The sequence below is a fragment of the Pongo pygmaeus genome, chromosome 6 (assembly GCF_028885625.2).
Source record: "Pongo pygmaeus isolate AG05252 chromosome 6, NHGRI_mPonPyg2-v2.0_pri, whole genome shotgun sequence".
In the NCBI taxonomy this organism is placed as follows: domain Eukaryota; kingdom Metazoa; phylum Chordata; class Mammalia; order Primates; family Hominidae; genus Pongo; species Pongo pygmaeus.
The window spans coordinates 121183999-121201737 of record NC_072379.2 but is presented as its reverse complement, the minus strand read 5'-3'; the positions used below and the strand labels follow the sequence as shown (position 1 = coordinate 121201737).

The window sequence follows — 17739 nt, the reverse complement described above, 5'->3', positions numbered from 1 at the left end:
CGCTGCCGAGGCTTCCTGGCCGAGGCTTTCTGGAGCTTGGCGTTTGATAAATATAGCCTGGCGTTTGCCCCTGAATTAGACTCCGTTTCCTTATTTAGCCCTTGCACAATGATTTTAGATGATGTCACTTAGAGCTAAACGAGAAAATTGATCTCAGATTTGCTTGGCCTCTAAAGCCTGGTTAAGCAGATTGAAAATTAGAAAGGCAGAGGAAGCAAAAGGAGGGTGGGGGTGGGGGGGCGCGGAGGGTAGTGAAGTGTGCGCGGCAGAGTGTGTGCGCGGAGGGGAGGGCGCGCCAAGCGGGTGAAAGCGCCCCCGCCTTTTCTGGGCGGGGAACCCCACTCACCAATGAAAAGTAGTTACTGACTGCAGATGAAAAAAAAAGTTTTCCTGTTGACTGTTGGAAGCGAATTGAGCAATTATCTAGTTTACCTTCTCCTCTTGGAAGTTAACGATTGGCGAGATCTTGGCTGCGTTATTGACACAACACTTTCTATTGATAGAAATAAGTAGTGATTGTCCCCGAGTCATTGGTGCGCCAAGAACTCTGCGATGGGCTGGCAGGAGTCCATTGGGCTGGGCAGGCAGGTTCGGCTGGTGATGCTGGGGAGGAGGAGGAGGAGGAGGCTACTGGTGGTGATGGTGCCCGTCCCCCTCTCCGCAGGTCTGTGACAAGCAGGGAACAAGGCAACGGACGGCGCAGCCCAGCCCCGGCTGACGGACGCTGGCGACTCAGACATGGACAGTAGCTGCCACAACGCGACTACCAAAATGTTAGCGACTGCTCCAGCTCGGGGCAACATGATGAGCACGTCCAAACCCTTGGCTTTCTCCATTGAACGAATCATGGCGCGCACCCCAGAGCCCAAGGCCCTGCCAGTCCCCCACTTCCTGCAGGGAGCCTTACCCAAGGGGGAACCCAAGCACTCTCTGCATCTCAACTCGTCGATCCCCTGCATGATCCCCTTCGTGCCTGTGGCCTACGACACGGGCCCCAAGGCAGGAGTGACGGGCTCCGAGCCGCGGAAGGCCAGTCTGGAGGCCCCGGCGGCGCCCGCGGCGGTGCCCTCGGCGCCGGCATTCAGCTGCAGCGACCTGCTCAACTGCGCACTGAGTCTCAAGGGCGACCTGGCCCGCGACGCGCTGCCGCTGCAGCAGTACAAGCTGGTAAGGCCGCGTGTGGTCAACCACTCTTCATTCCACGCCATGGGCGCCTTGTGCTACCTGAACCGAGGTGACGGCCCATGCCACCCGGCAGCCGGCGTGAACATCCACCCGGTGGCCTCCTACTTCCTCAGTTCCCCTTTGCACCCGCAGCCAAAAACGTATTTAGCCGAAAGGAATAAACTGATGGTCCCGGCGGTGGAGAAATACCCTTCTGGAGTAGCTTTCAAAGACCTGTCCCAGGCTCAGCTGCAGCATTACATGAAAGAAAGCGCCCAGCTTCTGTCGGAAAAAATCGCGTTCAAAACCTCGGATTTCAGCCGAGGCTCTCCTAATGCCAAGCCCAAAGTTTTCACTTGCGAAGTGTGTGGAAAGGCAAGTACAATGCAAAACGGAGATCCTTTCCTTCCCTCCATCCCTCCCTCCCTCCCTTCCTTCCTTCCTTCCTTCCTTCCCTCCCTCGCTCCTCCTTTCCTTCCTCCCTTTTTAGTATTTTGGGGGTAATTATTTGTATACACTTTTTGTAAGTATCTCTTCCTCCTACCCTCTCTCTGCCCGGTTTGATTTCAAAGTTACTTGTGCGGCTAACCTGTTCTACGTGTGTTTAATTTTAAGGTCTTTAACGCGCACTATAACTTAACCCGTCACATGCCAGTGCACACAGGAGCCAGACCCTTCGTTTGCAAAGTGTGCGGAAAAGGTTTCAGGCAAGCAAGCACCCTGTGCAGGCACAAGATCATTCACACGCAGGTGTGTTCATCTGTCTCAATTTCACCTAGTTTGCTTCCGAACTGTTTGCAGAAAAACAGCCGATAAAGCCTTACTCTTTAGGATAAGGTTCGTTTAAAACATGCTAGCTGAACAGGGTGAATGCCATGTATTGTTTGCTTTTGTTCTGCTTGAAAGTGTTTAAGCATTACTGTGTTTCGAGCTTGCAGAACTTCACATAATTAGAAAATATCTAAATGTCTCTGCTTTTCCTTTCTCCTGCTTAGGAAAAACCTCACAAATGTAACCAGTGTGGCAAAGCATTTAATAGAAGTTCCACTTTAAACACTCATACCCGAATACATGCGGGCTACAAACCGTTTGTGTGTGAATTCTGTGGCAAAGGGTTTCATCAAAAAGGTATGGAAACCAGGAAATGTTGTCTCTCATGGTTAGTCTTATGAAAAGCCATACTTAATATTTTCGGGATGTTTTAGAAGACGATGTTTAAAGTGTAGTTATGTGGCACATTTTTTTGCCATTCTAACTCCCTACTCGAAGTCTGGTTAGTATTAGAGAAAGGCAAGATTCATAAAACAATGGTATATTTTTTAACTGCATGCTCTCATTCTATGTAATTGGACTGATAAATGTGCATTCAAATTTAAGGAAACGGCATCACTGTTGATGCGATGCTTGAAAATAAACTTGTGGAGACAAGTGCAGGCACCGATAGTAGCCCTGCACTGGTTGTGGGACCTGTGGCGGCTCTTCTGCTTGCCTGGCGCTACCTTCCACGTGTCTGCTCCTCCCTTTTTAAGCTATTTTTTTTTTTTCAGAACCACATCCCTGTCATTTGTGTGTTTCAGGGAATTACAAAAACCACAAGTTGACCCACAGCGGGGAGAAGCAGTTCAAGTGCAATATCTGCAACAAGGCTTTCCACCAGGTTTACAACCTCACCTTCCACATGCACACCCACAACGACAAGAAGCCTTTCACCTGCCCCACGTGCGGCAAGGGTTTCTGCAGGAACTTTGACCTCAAGAAGCACGTCCGCAAGCTGCACGACAGCAGCCTGGGGCTGGCCCGCACGCCAGCTGGTGAACCAGGCACTGAACCGCCGCCCCCGCTACAGCAGCAGCTGCCGGTGACGCTGCCTCCTCTGCAGCCGCCGCTGCCAACCCCGGGGCCCCTGCAGCCCGGGCTCCACCAGGGCCACCAGTGATCGAGGCTAAGGGTCCTTCCAGCCTCAGCCGTGCCCCCAGGCTGAGGCAGCGGCAGACTAGAGCTCCTGGTCCGAGTTCTTGTGCAGACCCCAGGGCATGTTGGGCCCCACACTTTAGGGCCGACCAGAAGCCTCTGCATCCCCTGGCCTTTCGCGTGTTGCATGCACCTGCTAAATGGTTTTGTGTATTATATTCTATATAGGCACTAACAATTATGAAAAATTTGGAGGGTTTTGCTTGTTTTCTGTTTTTGTTTTTTTTTTTTTAATTTGGAAAGACTGTTCATCTTGGGTGGAGAGATGGTGTTTGTTTTGTTTTGTTTTGTTTAAACAAATTTCTGCTATATTTATTGAGATCTGTATTATTCTACCCGGGAATGCTGCATCATTTTAATTTTATTATTGTATATATTTCCATTGTGTTGATTCTCCGGTCTCAAGATGTCTGCTGGATGTTGATCATTTCCTCTTTCCCTGAAGTGACAAAACACTGTGTGTATGTCATAGATACACGCATAGATGTGTGCGCCCATAGGGGTACATTCCACATTCGTGAGCACACACACATACATATTAGATAAGGGTGGTTCATTATGGATGATTTTGAATTTTGGTTTTGATTATTGCACGTGAAAATTGATTCATTGACTGTTGGAAATAAATACTTGGAACATGCTTATTTAATCAACAAACTTCAGGGCTCTGTTCATACTATTCAGCTAAAGATCCCTGACTCTGACCCCCTCATCCATCCGCCTTTTTAAAATCTAAAACCCTGGATTAGTAATACTTAATGTTTTGGTCTGAAAATCTATCAAGTGCAAATAGTCTCTTCCAAATGGTTACACCTTTGGGTAAAGGTATGAAATCTGGTAAAGTTCAGAAGCAGAAGACATGGAGTTTTCTAACAGAAACATAAATTTGGCTTGGACCACCTGATACATTCGTAGTGCACAGTTAAATGGGAACAACATATCCAGTAGCTGTATGCAATGTACATATCCTCAAACGCATTACAATCATAGATAGACAGGTATCTATTGTTTGCATCCTGAAGGCACATACTGACTTGTACACAGCTGGCAAAGGGAGCCTCCGTGTTTTTACATGTGTATATATGTTTATAGACGAATATACTTCCATTCAAGGAGGAAACATGGATGAAAACCAAACTGTGGCGGGTGCCAGGTCCTTGAAATGCTTCAAGTGTTAATCAGCGGCTCCGCTGTGAGCTCGGGCTCTGGTGTTTCTAACTGCAAGTCTCTCCTGTTTTCTTGCCAAAACAATGAAACAACTGCTAAAGACTTTAATTAAGAGGGGTAATTACTTCAGATTTATCAAAGCCGGGTTGTTATACTATTAGCTGCTCAGTAGAAGCTGCCAGACAAACAGCCCAGCACAGTAGTGCTACTGCAGCGGGGCCACATCCTGGGAGGGCGACTGGGGGGAGCGGGCCCCGGGGTCCCCGCCTCGCCGCCTCGGACTCCACCACCCCGCCAGGCCCGGGGCCAGTGCGGCCAGCCCCGCAGGCCTCAGGGGCCCCGTGGCCCCTCTCCTGGCCCACGCTCTCCCTCCAGGGCTGTTGTCGCGGAGAATCCACCATCGGTCAGCACCGCGGGCCCAGGTTCTACAGAGTCCAGGGATCTCCTTTCTGCACTCACCGTAGCGCGTCCTCACCAGCTCCGGGACCGCCCCGACAGTTGCGGGGAATAAACTTAAATCTGTGGCCCCGCCCCACTTCTATGAGTCCTGCGGCGCCCAGGAAAAGGCGGCGCAGAGCTGAGAAAGGCGAGACCGAGACCGGAGATGTGCAGGGGACACTGCAGGGGCGCGGCGGCTGCCACCCGAACTCACATTTCATGGCGGGGAAGGACTGACGGCTCTGGTCACCGAGAGTGGGAGACTTGAGCGCTTTTCAACGGCCTAGGAAGCAGTGAGATTACTAACAGCCCCTGTGGGATGATCGCGGACGGGTGGGTGACCCGACCCCTCGGGGACCCTCACGCCAAGTCCGGCCTGAGCTCCTTCCGGGTTGTGGAGCGAGGTTGGGGGAATCTAGAGAGCACGGACCTGGTGTGGTCTGGGAAAGTCCCCACAACAGGGAGGTCCTGACACTTCCTGCAGACGTCGGGTCCAGACCTTTCTCAACGCTTGTGCCAGGACGCACGCCCTTTGGACACAGGAAACAAGCTCCAGCCCAGCCATTATTAGATCGAATCCCGATGTTTCTCCTTTCCTGACCTCCTCACGCCCCGACCTTGTCCATTGTTGGGGCCAAATCCATGTTAGATTTGACTTCGGAAAGCGATGGAGCGTCTTGGAATTCCATAGTTGGCTGGATTCCGAATCTATGCGACCCTAAGTAGCTCCATCTCTCACAGAATATCACAGTTGATTTGATAATCTTGTCCCAGGCTCTGGCCACATTCCGTGACAGCTGCCTGTCACGAAGGAGTTTTGAGAGATGCTGCAGAGTTTATGAATCACCCTTTCCAAAGTAGCTTAGTTGGATTTTTAAAGCATTCGGTTTGAGTAAATGAGAATGAGATCAGGAGTCATTATAATTTGCAACCTACACATTTCAGTGGAAAAGCAGGAAATGGCCTTTGCTTCTTGAACTTGTCAGTACATATTTGAACTTATTCTCAAAACCCAGGGTGTAGATTCTTCTAGACATTCGAGATGACACGATCTTACTGGTGGAAAGCGAAATGAATATTATTGAGGAAGATTACTCAACCATTAAATACCCCAGGCCAGTGTACTTTGACATATTGGGGGTGGGGGGACTCTTCTATGGAATAATATAATTGGTTTGTTTCAATACAGAAAAAAAGAAAGAGAGAAAGGAGGGAGAAGGAGAAAAGAGAGGGAAGTTGAGAAAGAAAGAGAGAGGAGAGGAGAGGATAGGATAGGAGAGGAGAGGAGAGGAGAGGAAGAGGAAGAGGGAGAGGAGAGGAGAGGAGAGGAGGAGGGAGAGGAAGAGGGAGAGGAGAGGAGAGGAGAGGAAGAGGAAGAGGAAGAGGAGAGGAGAGGAGAGGAGAAAGATGAGGAGAGGAAAGGAGGAAAAAGAAAGCCTGAGAAGAAAAGATGAGAATGAATAGAATAAGAGAAGGAAAGAAACAGAAAAAATAGAGAATCAGTTATTGTACATTCCACATTGTAATGTGGAATGACTTTGTTATAAGGTCTGATCTTATAACAAATGGTGTAATAGTTCCAGTGAAGGCAGGCACAAGGAAATTATTGTCTGCTCACATGTTTGAGCAGCTTGGAGTGTTGGTGATTAAGTAGAGGAGGCCAAAAGGAAATTCTCTAAAATGAAGCACTCAAGAGAACTACTTTTCAGGAGGTAAATTATCAATGAACTTTGATTTATGATAAAGCTGTTAGAGCTTACATCAAGGAGAATCCTCTTAAAGAGAGTATGAGCTTAGGGATTAAGTTTATGGGAGAAAAAAGTTGATGAAGTGGAACACTTAGCTAATAGTCCGGGAAAGACCTTACAATTCTCTCGCCTCAACTAATATTGAAAGGTAATTTTTTTCCTTCAACTATCTAACCTCTGCATGTGTGTATGTCTCTGTGTATGCATGTCTCTCTGTTACATGTGTCTTGTATAGATTTTTATGCTTGCTCATGAAACAGCTTCCCTAAAAGTATGAATTGAAACTTGGTTTTGTCCCAGTCCACCTTCTTTTGATCAGACATTAGCCAGCAAACATGAGGCCACTACCCAGATTATCTGCTGAGGGAAATGGTTTACCTTCAGCTCCCTCTGTTGGAATTGACTTTTGGTATAAGGAAGATGGTCTTCCACTGGAAAGGGCAGCAGAGACTAATTTTAGAAACTTGGTGATTCACTGAGACCTTATACTTAGTTTGGTTTTGGAAATCAGTACATAGAACATAATTCACATTGTAAGTAGTGATTTCCTATCTTTTTTTAATTTTTTTTTGAGACAGTGTCTTGCTCTGTCACCCAGGCTAGGGTGCAATGGCACACTCATGGCTCACTGCAGCTTCTACCTCTGATGCTCAAGTGATCCTCCTGCCTCAGTCTCCCAAGTAGCTGGGACCACAAGTGCACGCCACCATACCCAGCTAATATTTGTATTTTTGGTAGAGACAGGATTTTGCCATGTTGCCTAGGCTGGTCTTGAACTCCTGGGCTCAAGTGATACTCTTGCCTCCAAATCCCAAAGTGCTGGGATTACAGGCATGTTACATGTGTCTTACCACACCCAGCCAAATTCCTATCTATTTTATTTTAACACAGAACCCAAATCTTGATTTCCAATAATCTCTTCAAAAGGTAACCATTTGTTTAGATTTCCCAAATTTTAGTTTAAGAACAAGTTATTATGCAAGAGTAAGACTAAAGTGTCAATTTTTAATAGTAAATGAAAGCATTGCATATGGGACTCATCAAAGCTGTTACTTGTTAGTGATGTTTGTAGCTTAGTGAGTTTCTTGTGGAACTTTGCTCCTCTTCAAGTATGGAAGAAATTAATCTACAAGATGCAATGAAGTCATAATTCCCAGAATCTGTGCATCCTGTTTGATAGATTTCTCCCTCATCAATATCAGAAATCCTAATTTTGCTAGAACTGGTAACAACTCAGAATTAACTAAAGTATAACTGTAGTGGGTATATTTTGCCTTGTAAAGTATTTATTGTAACACATGCAGTATAAAATACAGTGAAATCAAATTCAAAATTGGAGCAGAAACAAAAACGTTTTCTTTTTCACTTTACACTGGGTATAAAGTACTACGTACTGGGTAAATCTGTTACTTATGAAGTTTACGATTTTAAGGGCCCACAACTTATTGTTGTTACCAAAGAGAGCATATTTTAAAAAGCATTAAAATTAAAACCAACCTAAATTTCAGTGAAGAATATGAAGTTGTCGGCTGTTGAGATAAAAAGTAATTTTGAACCCAATAAAACATTGTCTTTTTGCTATATTTTTGCTAAAGCCACAGATTACTCTCACACAAGAAGTTATTTGTGTCCATTGGGTTAATTAAAATCTGAATAACAAACTGTATTTGTGAGTAGAAAATACCTTGCTATGAATTTCATTGCTGGCTGGGTGCAGTGGCTCACCACTGTAATCCCAGCACTTTGGGAGGCCAAGGGAGGTGGATCACCTGAGGTCAGGAGTTCAAGACAAACCTGGTCAACATGGTGAAACCCCGTCTCTACTAAAAACACAAAAAATCAGCCAGGTGTGGTGGCAGGCACCAGCTACTTGGGAGTTTGAGGCAGGAGAATTGCTTGAACACCAGAGGCAGAGGTTGTAGTGAGCTGATATCGCACCTTTGCACTCCAGCCTGGACAACAGAACAAGAACAAAGCTCCATCTCAAAAAAAAAAAAAAAAAAAAAAAAAAAAAAAAAAAAAGAATTTAATTGCTTCTACAAATTAATGCAATGTGTCCATTTCAGCTTCAGGACAAACTAAAGACAAATAGTGATATACTATTCAACACACTGGTTATTTGTATAATTATGGTGTTAAAGAAATTGCCAGTTCAAGCTAGCCTAGGTTATCTCACTCCATGCAAAAGTGAAGAGGATGCCTAGCATTTAAATGACCTTGATATGAAAACCTACCTCTGTTATTGTAATTTTCTCCATACATTGCTACATGTTGCCTATAATGAACTTGGAGAAAAAGTCAAAATTCATCATATAATTGAATGAGTATAAAGTTATTACAAATCATTATGCACATTTTCTGTTCAAGACTGAGGTGACACTGGTGTCAAATGAAATCATGTCACTGTTGGTCTTATGGTGATTAAGTTACTAAGTAAAGATTAAATAAAATTCTGCCAATACAGGTCTCCAGGGTTAATATTTTGCTGTCAAACAAACAAATGTTGCTCCTGGGTACAAAGCTGTGGGAATGGAGAAAGAAAGCATGAGGTATCAGTTTCTAACTGGAGCTGGAAATCTATCACAAAATGTAGAGCAGATCATCAGTTTGGTTTAACTTTGTTCTTCTCAGCAGGAATACTGAAGACTTTTTTTTTATGAGAAATCTGAAAGTTTAGATCAATGCATGACTCTTTAGTCACAATAGCAAGGTGAAGTCTTTTGACAAGCCACAATGGAAATGTAACTTATCAATTAAATATAATAAATATGATAACCAAATCTGGAGTCTGTGTCTTAGCTCAGACTGTTGTAATAAAATATCATAGACTGGGTGACTTAAACAGCTGAAATTTTTTTCTCACTGTTCTGGAGGCTGGAAGTCTCAGATCAGGATACCAGCATGGCCTTCTTCTGGTGAGAGCTCTCTTTCCAGTTTGCAGATCTACCTTCTTGCTGTGCACACACATGACCTCTTCTTGCGCCTCCTGGGGAGAGAGAGAGAAAGCAAGCTCTTGATTTTCTCTTTTTATAAGAGCACTAATCCCATCCAAGTCTCCAACCTCACAACCTCATCTACCTCTAGTTGCCTCCCAGAGGCCCTATCTCCAAACATCATGATATTCAGGATTAGGGCATCAACAAATGGATTTTGAGGGGACACAAACATTCAGTACATAGCAAACATACACTATGTTTGTTTGTTTGTGGTATATGTTTGTGATATAGCAGTGGGTGCAATATTCCAAAAGTGTACCTTGTTTACACAAAGCTCTTAATAAAAGTGGACTTACATTTTTAAAATTTCAGCAAAATCTACATTTTGGGAATCTCTAAAAGATAAACAACCCAGTAACCCAGTTTCTTCAACAAATAATTGTAAAGAAGAGAGAGAAGTAGAGGCCTAGAGAAAGGAAGAGAGAGAGAGAGAGAAAGAGAGAACAAGGAAACCTATTTTTAAGACTTAAAAAACAGAATAACCAATTATTACATGTGAATCTTATTTCAATCCTAATTCAATGAATAAACTGTAAAAATAAAGTCACATATTACATCTAAAATTACTGGGAATTTGAACACTGGGCATTTTAAAAAATTAAGGAATTATACTTACTTTTTAAGATGTGAAAAAGGTAGCATACTTGTGTGTTAAAATAGTTTTTTAGAGCTCTGTATTCTGTTATTTAAGTGCAAAATGATAAGATGTCTGGGATTTGTTTAAAAATAATATTGGAGAAGGGAAATAGGTATACATATAGATCAAATAAGAGCTATAACATTAATCTTTTGATAATCATTAAAGCTGGATGATAATAAAGATTGTATTATACATTCTGAATACTTTCAAGTCTTAAATTTCATACAACAAAAAGTTTTAAACAACTCTTCCAGCGAATTCTACCATGTCACAAAACATTCTTCCCCAAACACTCATAACCCTATAACCCTGAAGCATTACTTGTATTTTTTACGTTATTTTTAAAATCTGATTTCAGGAATAATACCATTACTATACAGAGTTTTGAACATTTGTGAAAAAGTTTTAAAATTAAGAAAAATAAGATACATAGAAATATTTGAAATGGGAAAGGAGGTAGAGACATAAAAGATGCCTTTCAATAATTATCAGTTAATGATATAAAGGAAGAGACCAATGGATCTGTTACTCTTGTGAGAAGAGGGGAAACTTGAGGGCCAATGACAATAGAAAAATTATATTTATTAAAGCTATTTCAGATAGTAAGGAAGAAACATATATAGGTTTCACTCTATAAATATGTATAGGGTTGTAACTGTCATCTACCTAATAGAGACCAGGGAATTTGCTACAATTTCTTAAATGTATAGGATAGTCCCATACAATAGAGAATTTTCTGGACCAAAATGTCAATAGCGCCAAGACTGAGAAATCCTTACTTACAGCTTCTAGTTCCCAGGGCAGGTTCTAATAGGGTCAGTTTGGCCTCTTTATCTGACCTATTAATCTGGGTATTAATTCATGGTCCACTCAATTGTGGCCAGAGTATCAAGTTAGGTTTCTAGCGACCTGTCTTAAAGTTTATGGATTTTTTTTCTTCTGCATCGTCCAATATGCTATTAGAGACATCCAGTAAAATTTCAGGGTTTTTTTCAGTTTTAAAATTTTCATTTGTTCTTGTTTTATAGTGTCTATATGCCTGCTGAGATTACCCATATCTTTACTCATGTCCCATTTTTTTTGAATTATTGAAGATTTTTATAACAGTTGTTTTAATGTCCTTGCCTGCTAATCCTGACATCTTTGTTAGATTGGGATCTCTTTAAATTGCTTATTTGTTCTCCAAAGTATATGTCACATTGTCTTGCTTCTTTATATGTCTATTAATTTTTATTGTGTGCTAGATATTATAGATTTTATATTAGTGGGAGTCCAGATTTTTATGATGACAGTTCTGCACAGTCTATTGCTAAATACCTAAAACAGATGCTTCACATATGTTGCCTAGTTTTACAGTTTTTTGTTTGTTTGTTTTACAGTAGGAAGGCATCTCTGATAGCCCTTACTTCATTATTGTAGGAACTGAATGTTTAGATAAGTTTCTTCCAAAGCACTTGGTGCAAACCATGAAAACTCTACGTAGAAAGACCTGTATGGATTCTTTTTCTCAGGAAGGGTCCATGACAAGGTAGGCAACTGGACAGTTATGAAAAATTTACCTTTACAAAAAGTATACAAATTTTAATGTTTGTTTTAAATGTTACTTTTTGAAGAATATTTAACTTCATTTTTAACCTTGCTTAACTTATTTAGCTATTACCCCGTGTCTGAAACAGTGTTTGCCACATAGCAGGTGCTTAATCATTGTTGAACTTATACTGGCTCATCAGCATGAGTGTGACTATTGAAGGAAGGAGATAGAGTCAAGTAGCTTTGAGAAGGTTTAAATTTACAAACAGTTAATGATAATATAATATTTGTATGTTGTTTTATAAATAAGTCAAGATTATTACATATTTTTATATATTATAATATATAAAATAGGTATAATCATATATATGTATATATATATTAAACAACAGACAGTTATTTTTTCATAGTTCTGAGGGCTGAAAATCCAAGATCAAGGTGTTGACAGATTTAGTTCCTGGTGAGGACTCCCTTACTGGCTTGCAAAATGCCACCTTCTCACTGTGTGCTCACAGGGTCTTTCCATAGTGGTTGCAAAATAAAATTAAGGTGCCGGTCAGACTGAGTTCCTTCTGGAGACTCTAGGGAAGAAATTTTGCTTTTTCCGGCATTGAGAGGCCACCTGCAGTACTTGCCTCATGGTCACATTATTGTTTTATATGTGTTAAGCTTTTATATATATGATCTTATTTGATTATCTTTTAAAAATTATGAGTTAGAAAGACCACGTTTAACAGCATCATTTTACAGTTGAGAATTTTGAGGATTTTAAAGGTGGAGAGACACGCTCAAAGTCACCCAGCAGTCAGAAGACAGAATTAAAAGGCAGAAGACTGAACCATGGTGACTCCAAGACAAAGACACTTTAAGCTATCATAACAGAGAAATATTGGAATCAGCAAGCCCTGACAGTTAATGTCCTGGTAAACTAAAGGAGTATGGCTTATGAGAGCCAGAACCAGAACCAGGCATGGCTCTACTTTACAATAATGATTAGCCAATGGGGGCTGGTTTTTTTTCAATATCCCCACAATCAGAAATGAAATTATACTCTTAAAACTCACAATTTGATATTAAATATAAGAAGGAACTCCTGATCGTAAAAAAAAAAAAAAATGATTTTACAGCTGGATGCATTGGCATGACCTTGTAATCCCAGCTAATTAGGAGGCTGTAGAAGGAGAATCTCTTGATCCCCGGAATTTGAGACCAACCTGGGCAATACAGTGAGATCCCATCTCAAAAATTAAATAATTAAATTATATTAAATTAAACGATTCTACAGTAATACAATCAGGAAAGTTACAGAGTTTTTATGGCTAATGGTAGACAATGGAGTACTATATGATTAAGTTGGTTGGGCACTCTTTGCCTTTGAGACAATTAACATTTCTTCAAGGCATTTACATAATCAATATATCAAACGTGGCATACAAAAAGTTGGAAAACTAGTATGATTAAAAAAGAAATAGCTATAAGTCAGGACTATCCTTAATGTCACACAAAGTAATTGGCAGAAAATGCTAAATTCTACTGGGTAATCCTTGGTGCATCTTAATACATAGCTATACAGTTCAAATACATGTATATTCCTATTCAATTAAGTACCGATATTTTATGGGGTGAGTTTAAAATATTACATGAGAAACCAAATAAATTTCAAGTATGTAGTGCATTGTTTCAGTCTTCATCACAGAACTTAAAGGACATCTAGAACGGAAACTTTAAAGAAAAATTTGAGAAGTACTAAGAAAGCTAAATCAGTCAGTCAACAAAAATGTATTGTGCGCATTATAAGACAGGACTTGTACTAAATGCTATTGCAATAGTGATACAATAAAGAACGTTGTCTATGTTTTGATGGATCTCAACCATAATGTATTTAATAAGAAATAATAAATAATTATAAGCATAGAAAATAGTATGAAAAAGAAGTAAGAGTTTCTGAAAGGAGGATCTAATAAAGTCAGAGTGAAAGAGGTGGGTGTTTGTAAAAGCTTTCCTGAGGAAGTGATTTTAACAGGAGTATTTTTACCACCATCTGTATCTTTCTTGTATGTAAGCCACTTTTTTCAATAAAAGACTTAAATCTTAGGGAAGAGAGAGAGAAAATATATTTCTTGAACAATAAGATTGTATTTTTATTGTACCTTGAGTCTCAGAGTTAGTCTTTCGGATCTATAGTTAGATGTCTTAAAATCTAGGCTTTGTAAGGAAAAACTATTTTTTATTAATCTCAAAAGTCATATTTGGTCCTGCTGAATATCTTGAGATAGTTTCAAGTATTAATACCAAACACATAAGATACAAGTATAATTATGTTTATAAATTCATCTGTTTGGCCTGTGTAAAAGAAAAGTCAGTTTTGGAAAATGATACTTGAATCATGCAACTTAATCAGGGGATGATTCCAATTTTAGCTGGTGTCCCAGTTACGGTTTCTTCTGGAGTAATTAAACATATCCCATGGGCCTGGCATACTGCTATCAATTTGGAAAATGTTCCTTTTCTTTGGTGATGATGAGTAAAGATTGCCTGACAACATTTGCTTTTACTTGGCAGGGGTAGCAATACACTTTCCTCGTCTTACCACAGAGCTATGTGAATTCTCATGATGCCTGAGCAATTTTTACTGCACAACGTTCACTTCAAATTCTAAAATGGCAGCATAGAAGTAAGCTGACTTTACTCCCTGCCTCAAATAGAAAACCAACAAAATATATACAGCACCAAGATTATTACCAGCGATATTCCAGAACTCAAATATGACAAGGAGACAGTTCCCAGGGCCACAGAGAAGTGAAACACTCCCAATAGCTTGTAAGAGAATTGGATTTTCATATCTGTGATGCCCCTCCCCTCAATCTGCCCAGCACCAAACTCACGGAAAATTAATATGGGAAAAAGTAATATGAAGGTAGACACTCAGCTTTCCCATCATCTTGGGCTACCTGGCAGGAGACCTGTTCCTGACTTAGCCCATAGGCAGCACTGGGAGTGTCTGAAGGAAGAAGCATCTTTGAGGACAACCAGAAACAAAGGGAAGAGGTGAGACTACCATCCCTAGCTCTGGAAATTCTGCTCTATAACCTGACAAAAGTAGATTCCAAATTGGAGTGGCTGTTCAGCAGCACAAGCTGTAGAAGGTTCATTTGACAGGTCCCTTGAGCATAAACCCCTAGCTAACCTTCCACATTGCCAGGCTATCCCTGCTTTGGACTTACCCCATGTGGAATGGGTGGTACTCTGAGTCTTTAACTAGAGCTGAGGCAAACCTGGGCTTAAGGTGCCATCTAATGCCAAAAAGGAGACAGTGTCCAAGTGTGAAAAAAATAAAGAAAATCAACACACAAATTACAAAGAATCTCTGTGCGAACATATCCAATAAAAACCAAAACAAGCCAGACAGAGAAGATGGATAAATAATTCATATTTCAGTGTGACAAAATAGACATATATCCACAGGAAACAATGGTAGATAGAGAACCATAACATCCCCAAATGGAAAAAGAATGGAACCAGTCACTGACACTAACAAGACTGTGATATGTGAACTCTCTAAGTAATCAAAATAACAGCTTTAAGGAAATTCAGTGATCTCCAAGATAACACAGAAAAGCAATTAAGAAATTTATCCGGGAAATGTAGCACAGAGATTAAAATTAAAAAAATTCAAACAGAAACCATGGAACTGAGAAATACATTTGCTAAATTGAAAAAGGTAATAGAGGCTCTCAACATCAGAACAAGTCAGAGAAAAGAAACAAGTGAGGTTGAAGACTAGCTATTTGAAAATATATAGAGTTGGAAAAATATAATAAAAAGGAAGACCAGACCTATTTTACAAGAAAGCCTAAAGGAATGTTTTTTAAATCTGAACAAAGAAAATCACTTATGTGCAAAAAAAAAAAATTGAAGGCATATAAAACCCACTGGTAAAATTAAGTACATAGACAAACCCAGACTACTTCAATACTGTAATTGTGGTGTGCAGTCCACTCATAGTTATAAGTATGAAGTCCACTCATAGTTATAAGTATGAAGCTCAAAAGATAAATCTATCAAAAACAAAAATAGCTATAGCAAACTTTTAAGAGACAGGCAGTATGAAAATATGTAAATAGAGACATCTACATCAAAATATAGGGGCAGGAATTAATGTGTAGAGTTTTTTAAAAATTATTTTGTCATCTAAAATAAGCTGTCATCTATTTAAAATAACTCTCTCTCTCTATATATATATATATAAATAATGTTATTTGTAAGCCTCATTGTAACCACAGTGCAAAATCCTATAACAGATTCCCTAAAAATAAAAAGCAACAAACAAAAACACACCAACAAAGAAAATCACCTTATCACGAAGGAAGAAAAGAAGGGGGGAGTTAAAACAACCAGAAAACAAGCAACAAAATGTCAATAGTAAGATCTTACTTATTAATAATGCTGAATGTAAATGGTCTCATTTCTTGAGTTAAAAGGCATACAGTGGCTGAATGGATAAAGAAACAAGACCCAACTATATGCTCCCTCAAGAAACTTCCTTCACCTATAAAGACACACATAGTCTGAAAGTGAAAGAGCAGAAAAAGTTATTTCATGTAACTGGAAACCAAAAAAGCAGAAGTAACTATAACTTAGATAAAATAGACTACAAATCAAAGACTGTAAAAAAAAAACAAAGAATGTCACTATTTAATGATAAAGGGATCAATTCAGCAAGAGGGTATAACAGTTAAAAATAGCTATACATCCAACACTGGAGCTCCCAGTGATATAAACCAAGCATTAATAGATCTAAAAGGAGGCCAGGCACAGTGGCTCATGCCTGTAATCCCAACACTTTGGGAGGCCAAGGCAGGTGGATCAATAGTGAAACCCCATCTCTACTAAAAATACAAAAATTAGACAGGAATAGTGGTGGGTGCCTGTAATCCCAGCTACTTGGGAGGCTGAAGCAGCAGAATTGCTTGAAGCCAGGAGGCAGAGGTTGCAATGAGCTGAGATCATTCCACTGCACTCCAGCCTGGGCAACAGAGTGAGACTGCATCTCAAAAAAACAAATAAATTAAAAAAGAAGAAGGAGATTGAAGAGGACACAAACAAATGGAAAGATCTTTCATGTTCATGGATTGGAATAATATTGTTAAAATGATAATACTTCCTAAAGAAATATACAGATTCAATGCAATCCCTGTCAAAATACCAATTACAGTTTTCACAAAGTAGAAAAAAATCCTAAAATTTATATGGAATCACAAAAGATCAGAATAGACAAAGCAATCCTGAGCAAAAAGAGCATAGCTGGAGGTATCACACTAGTTGCACTCCCAAGCTTATTGCAGCATTATTCACAATAGCCAAAATGTGGAATTAACCTAAGTCCCTGTCAATGGATGAATGGATAAATAAAATGTGGTAATAATACATGATGGAATAATATTCAGCCATAAAAAGACTGAAACTTTTCATTTGCAGCAACATGGATGGAACTGGACGTCATTGTGTTAACTGAAACAAGCTAAGCATAGAAAGACAAATATCACATATTCTCATTCATATGTAGGAAGTAAAAAAGTGGATCTCATGGAGACAGAGAGTAGATCTGTGGTTACTAGAGGGCAGGGAGGGTAGCAGGGAGCAGGGAATAAAGGAAGACTGAATAATGTGTGGAAATGTACAGTTTAACAAAAGAAATAATACCTAGTGTTTGATAGATTAGTAAGTTGAATGTAGCTTACAATAATCTATTTTATATTTCAAAGTAGATGAAAGAATAATTTGAACATTTCCAGCATAAAAAAGACAAATATTTAAGATTATGGATATCTCAATTACACTAATTTCATCTTTACAAATTATATAAATGTATCAACTTATCACATGTATCCAGAAAACATGTGCATCTATTATGTACAAATAAAAAATAGGCTGGGCACAGTAGCTCACACCTGTAATTCCAGCACTTTGGGAGGCTGAGGTGACAGTACCACTTGAGCCCAGGAGTTCAAGACCAACCTGGGCAACATAGTGGGACCTTACCACTACAAAAAATTAAAAAATCAGGTGGATGTGGTGGTGCATG

General features: G+C 40.2%; 1 protein-coding gene across 1 annotated transcript; it reads left to right on the top strand.

The window, feature by feature from the left end:
* The first annotated feature begins 425 nt into the window (after nt 1-425).
* FEZF1 (FEZ family zinc finger 1) lies at nt 426-3792 on the top strand. The gene is made up of 4 exons (XM_054495554.1): nt 426-1539; nt 1780-1914; nt 2160-2292; nt 2742-3792. Exons 1-4 carry the CDS (start codon nt 739-741, stop codon nt 3098-3100), a joined length of 1428 nt encoding a protein of 475 aa, XP_054351529.1. The 5' UTR covers nt 426-738; the 3' UTR covers nt 3101-3792.
* The last annotated feature ends 13947 nt before the right edge of the window (nt 3793-17739 follow it).

Coding starts and splice junctions, on each gene's coding strand:
- FEZF1 (XM_054495554.1), top strand. CDS start 739: ATGGACAGTAGCTGCCACAACGCGACTACCAAAATGTTAGCGACTGCT. Junction 1,540..1,779: donor CTTGCGAAGTGTGTGGAAAG/GCAAGTACAATG, acceptor TTTAATTTTAAG/GTCTTTAACGCGCACTATAA. Junction 2,293..2,741: donor CAAAGGGTTTCATCAAAAAG/GTATGGAAACCA, acceptor TGTGTGTTTCAG/GGAATTACAAAAACCACAAG.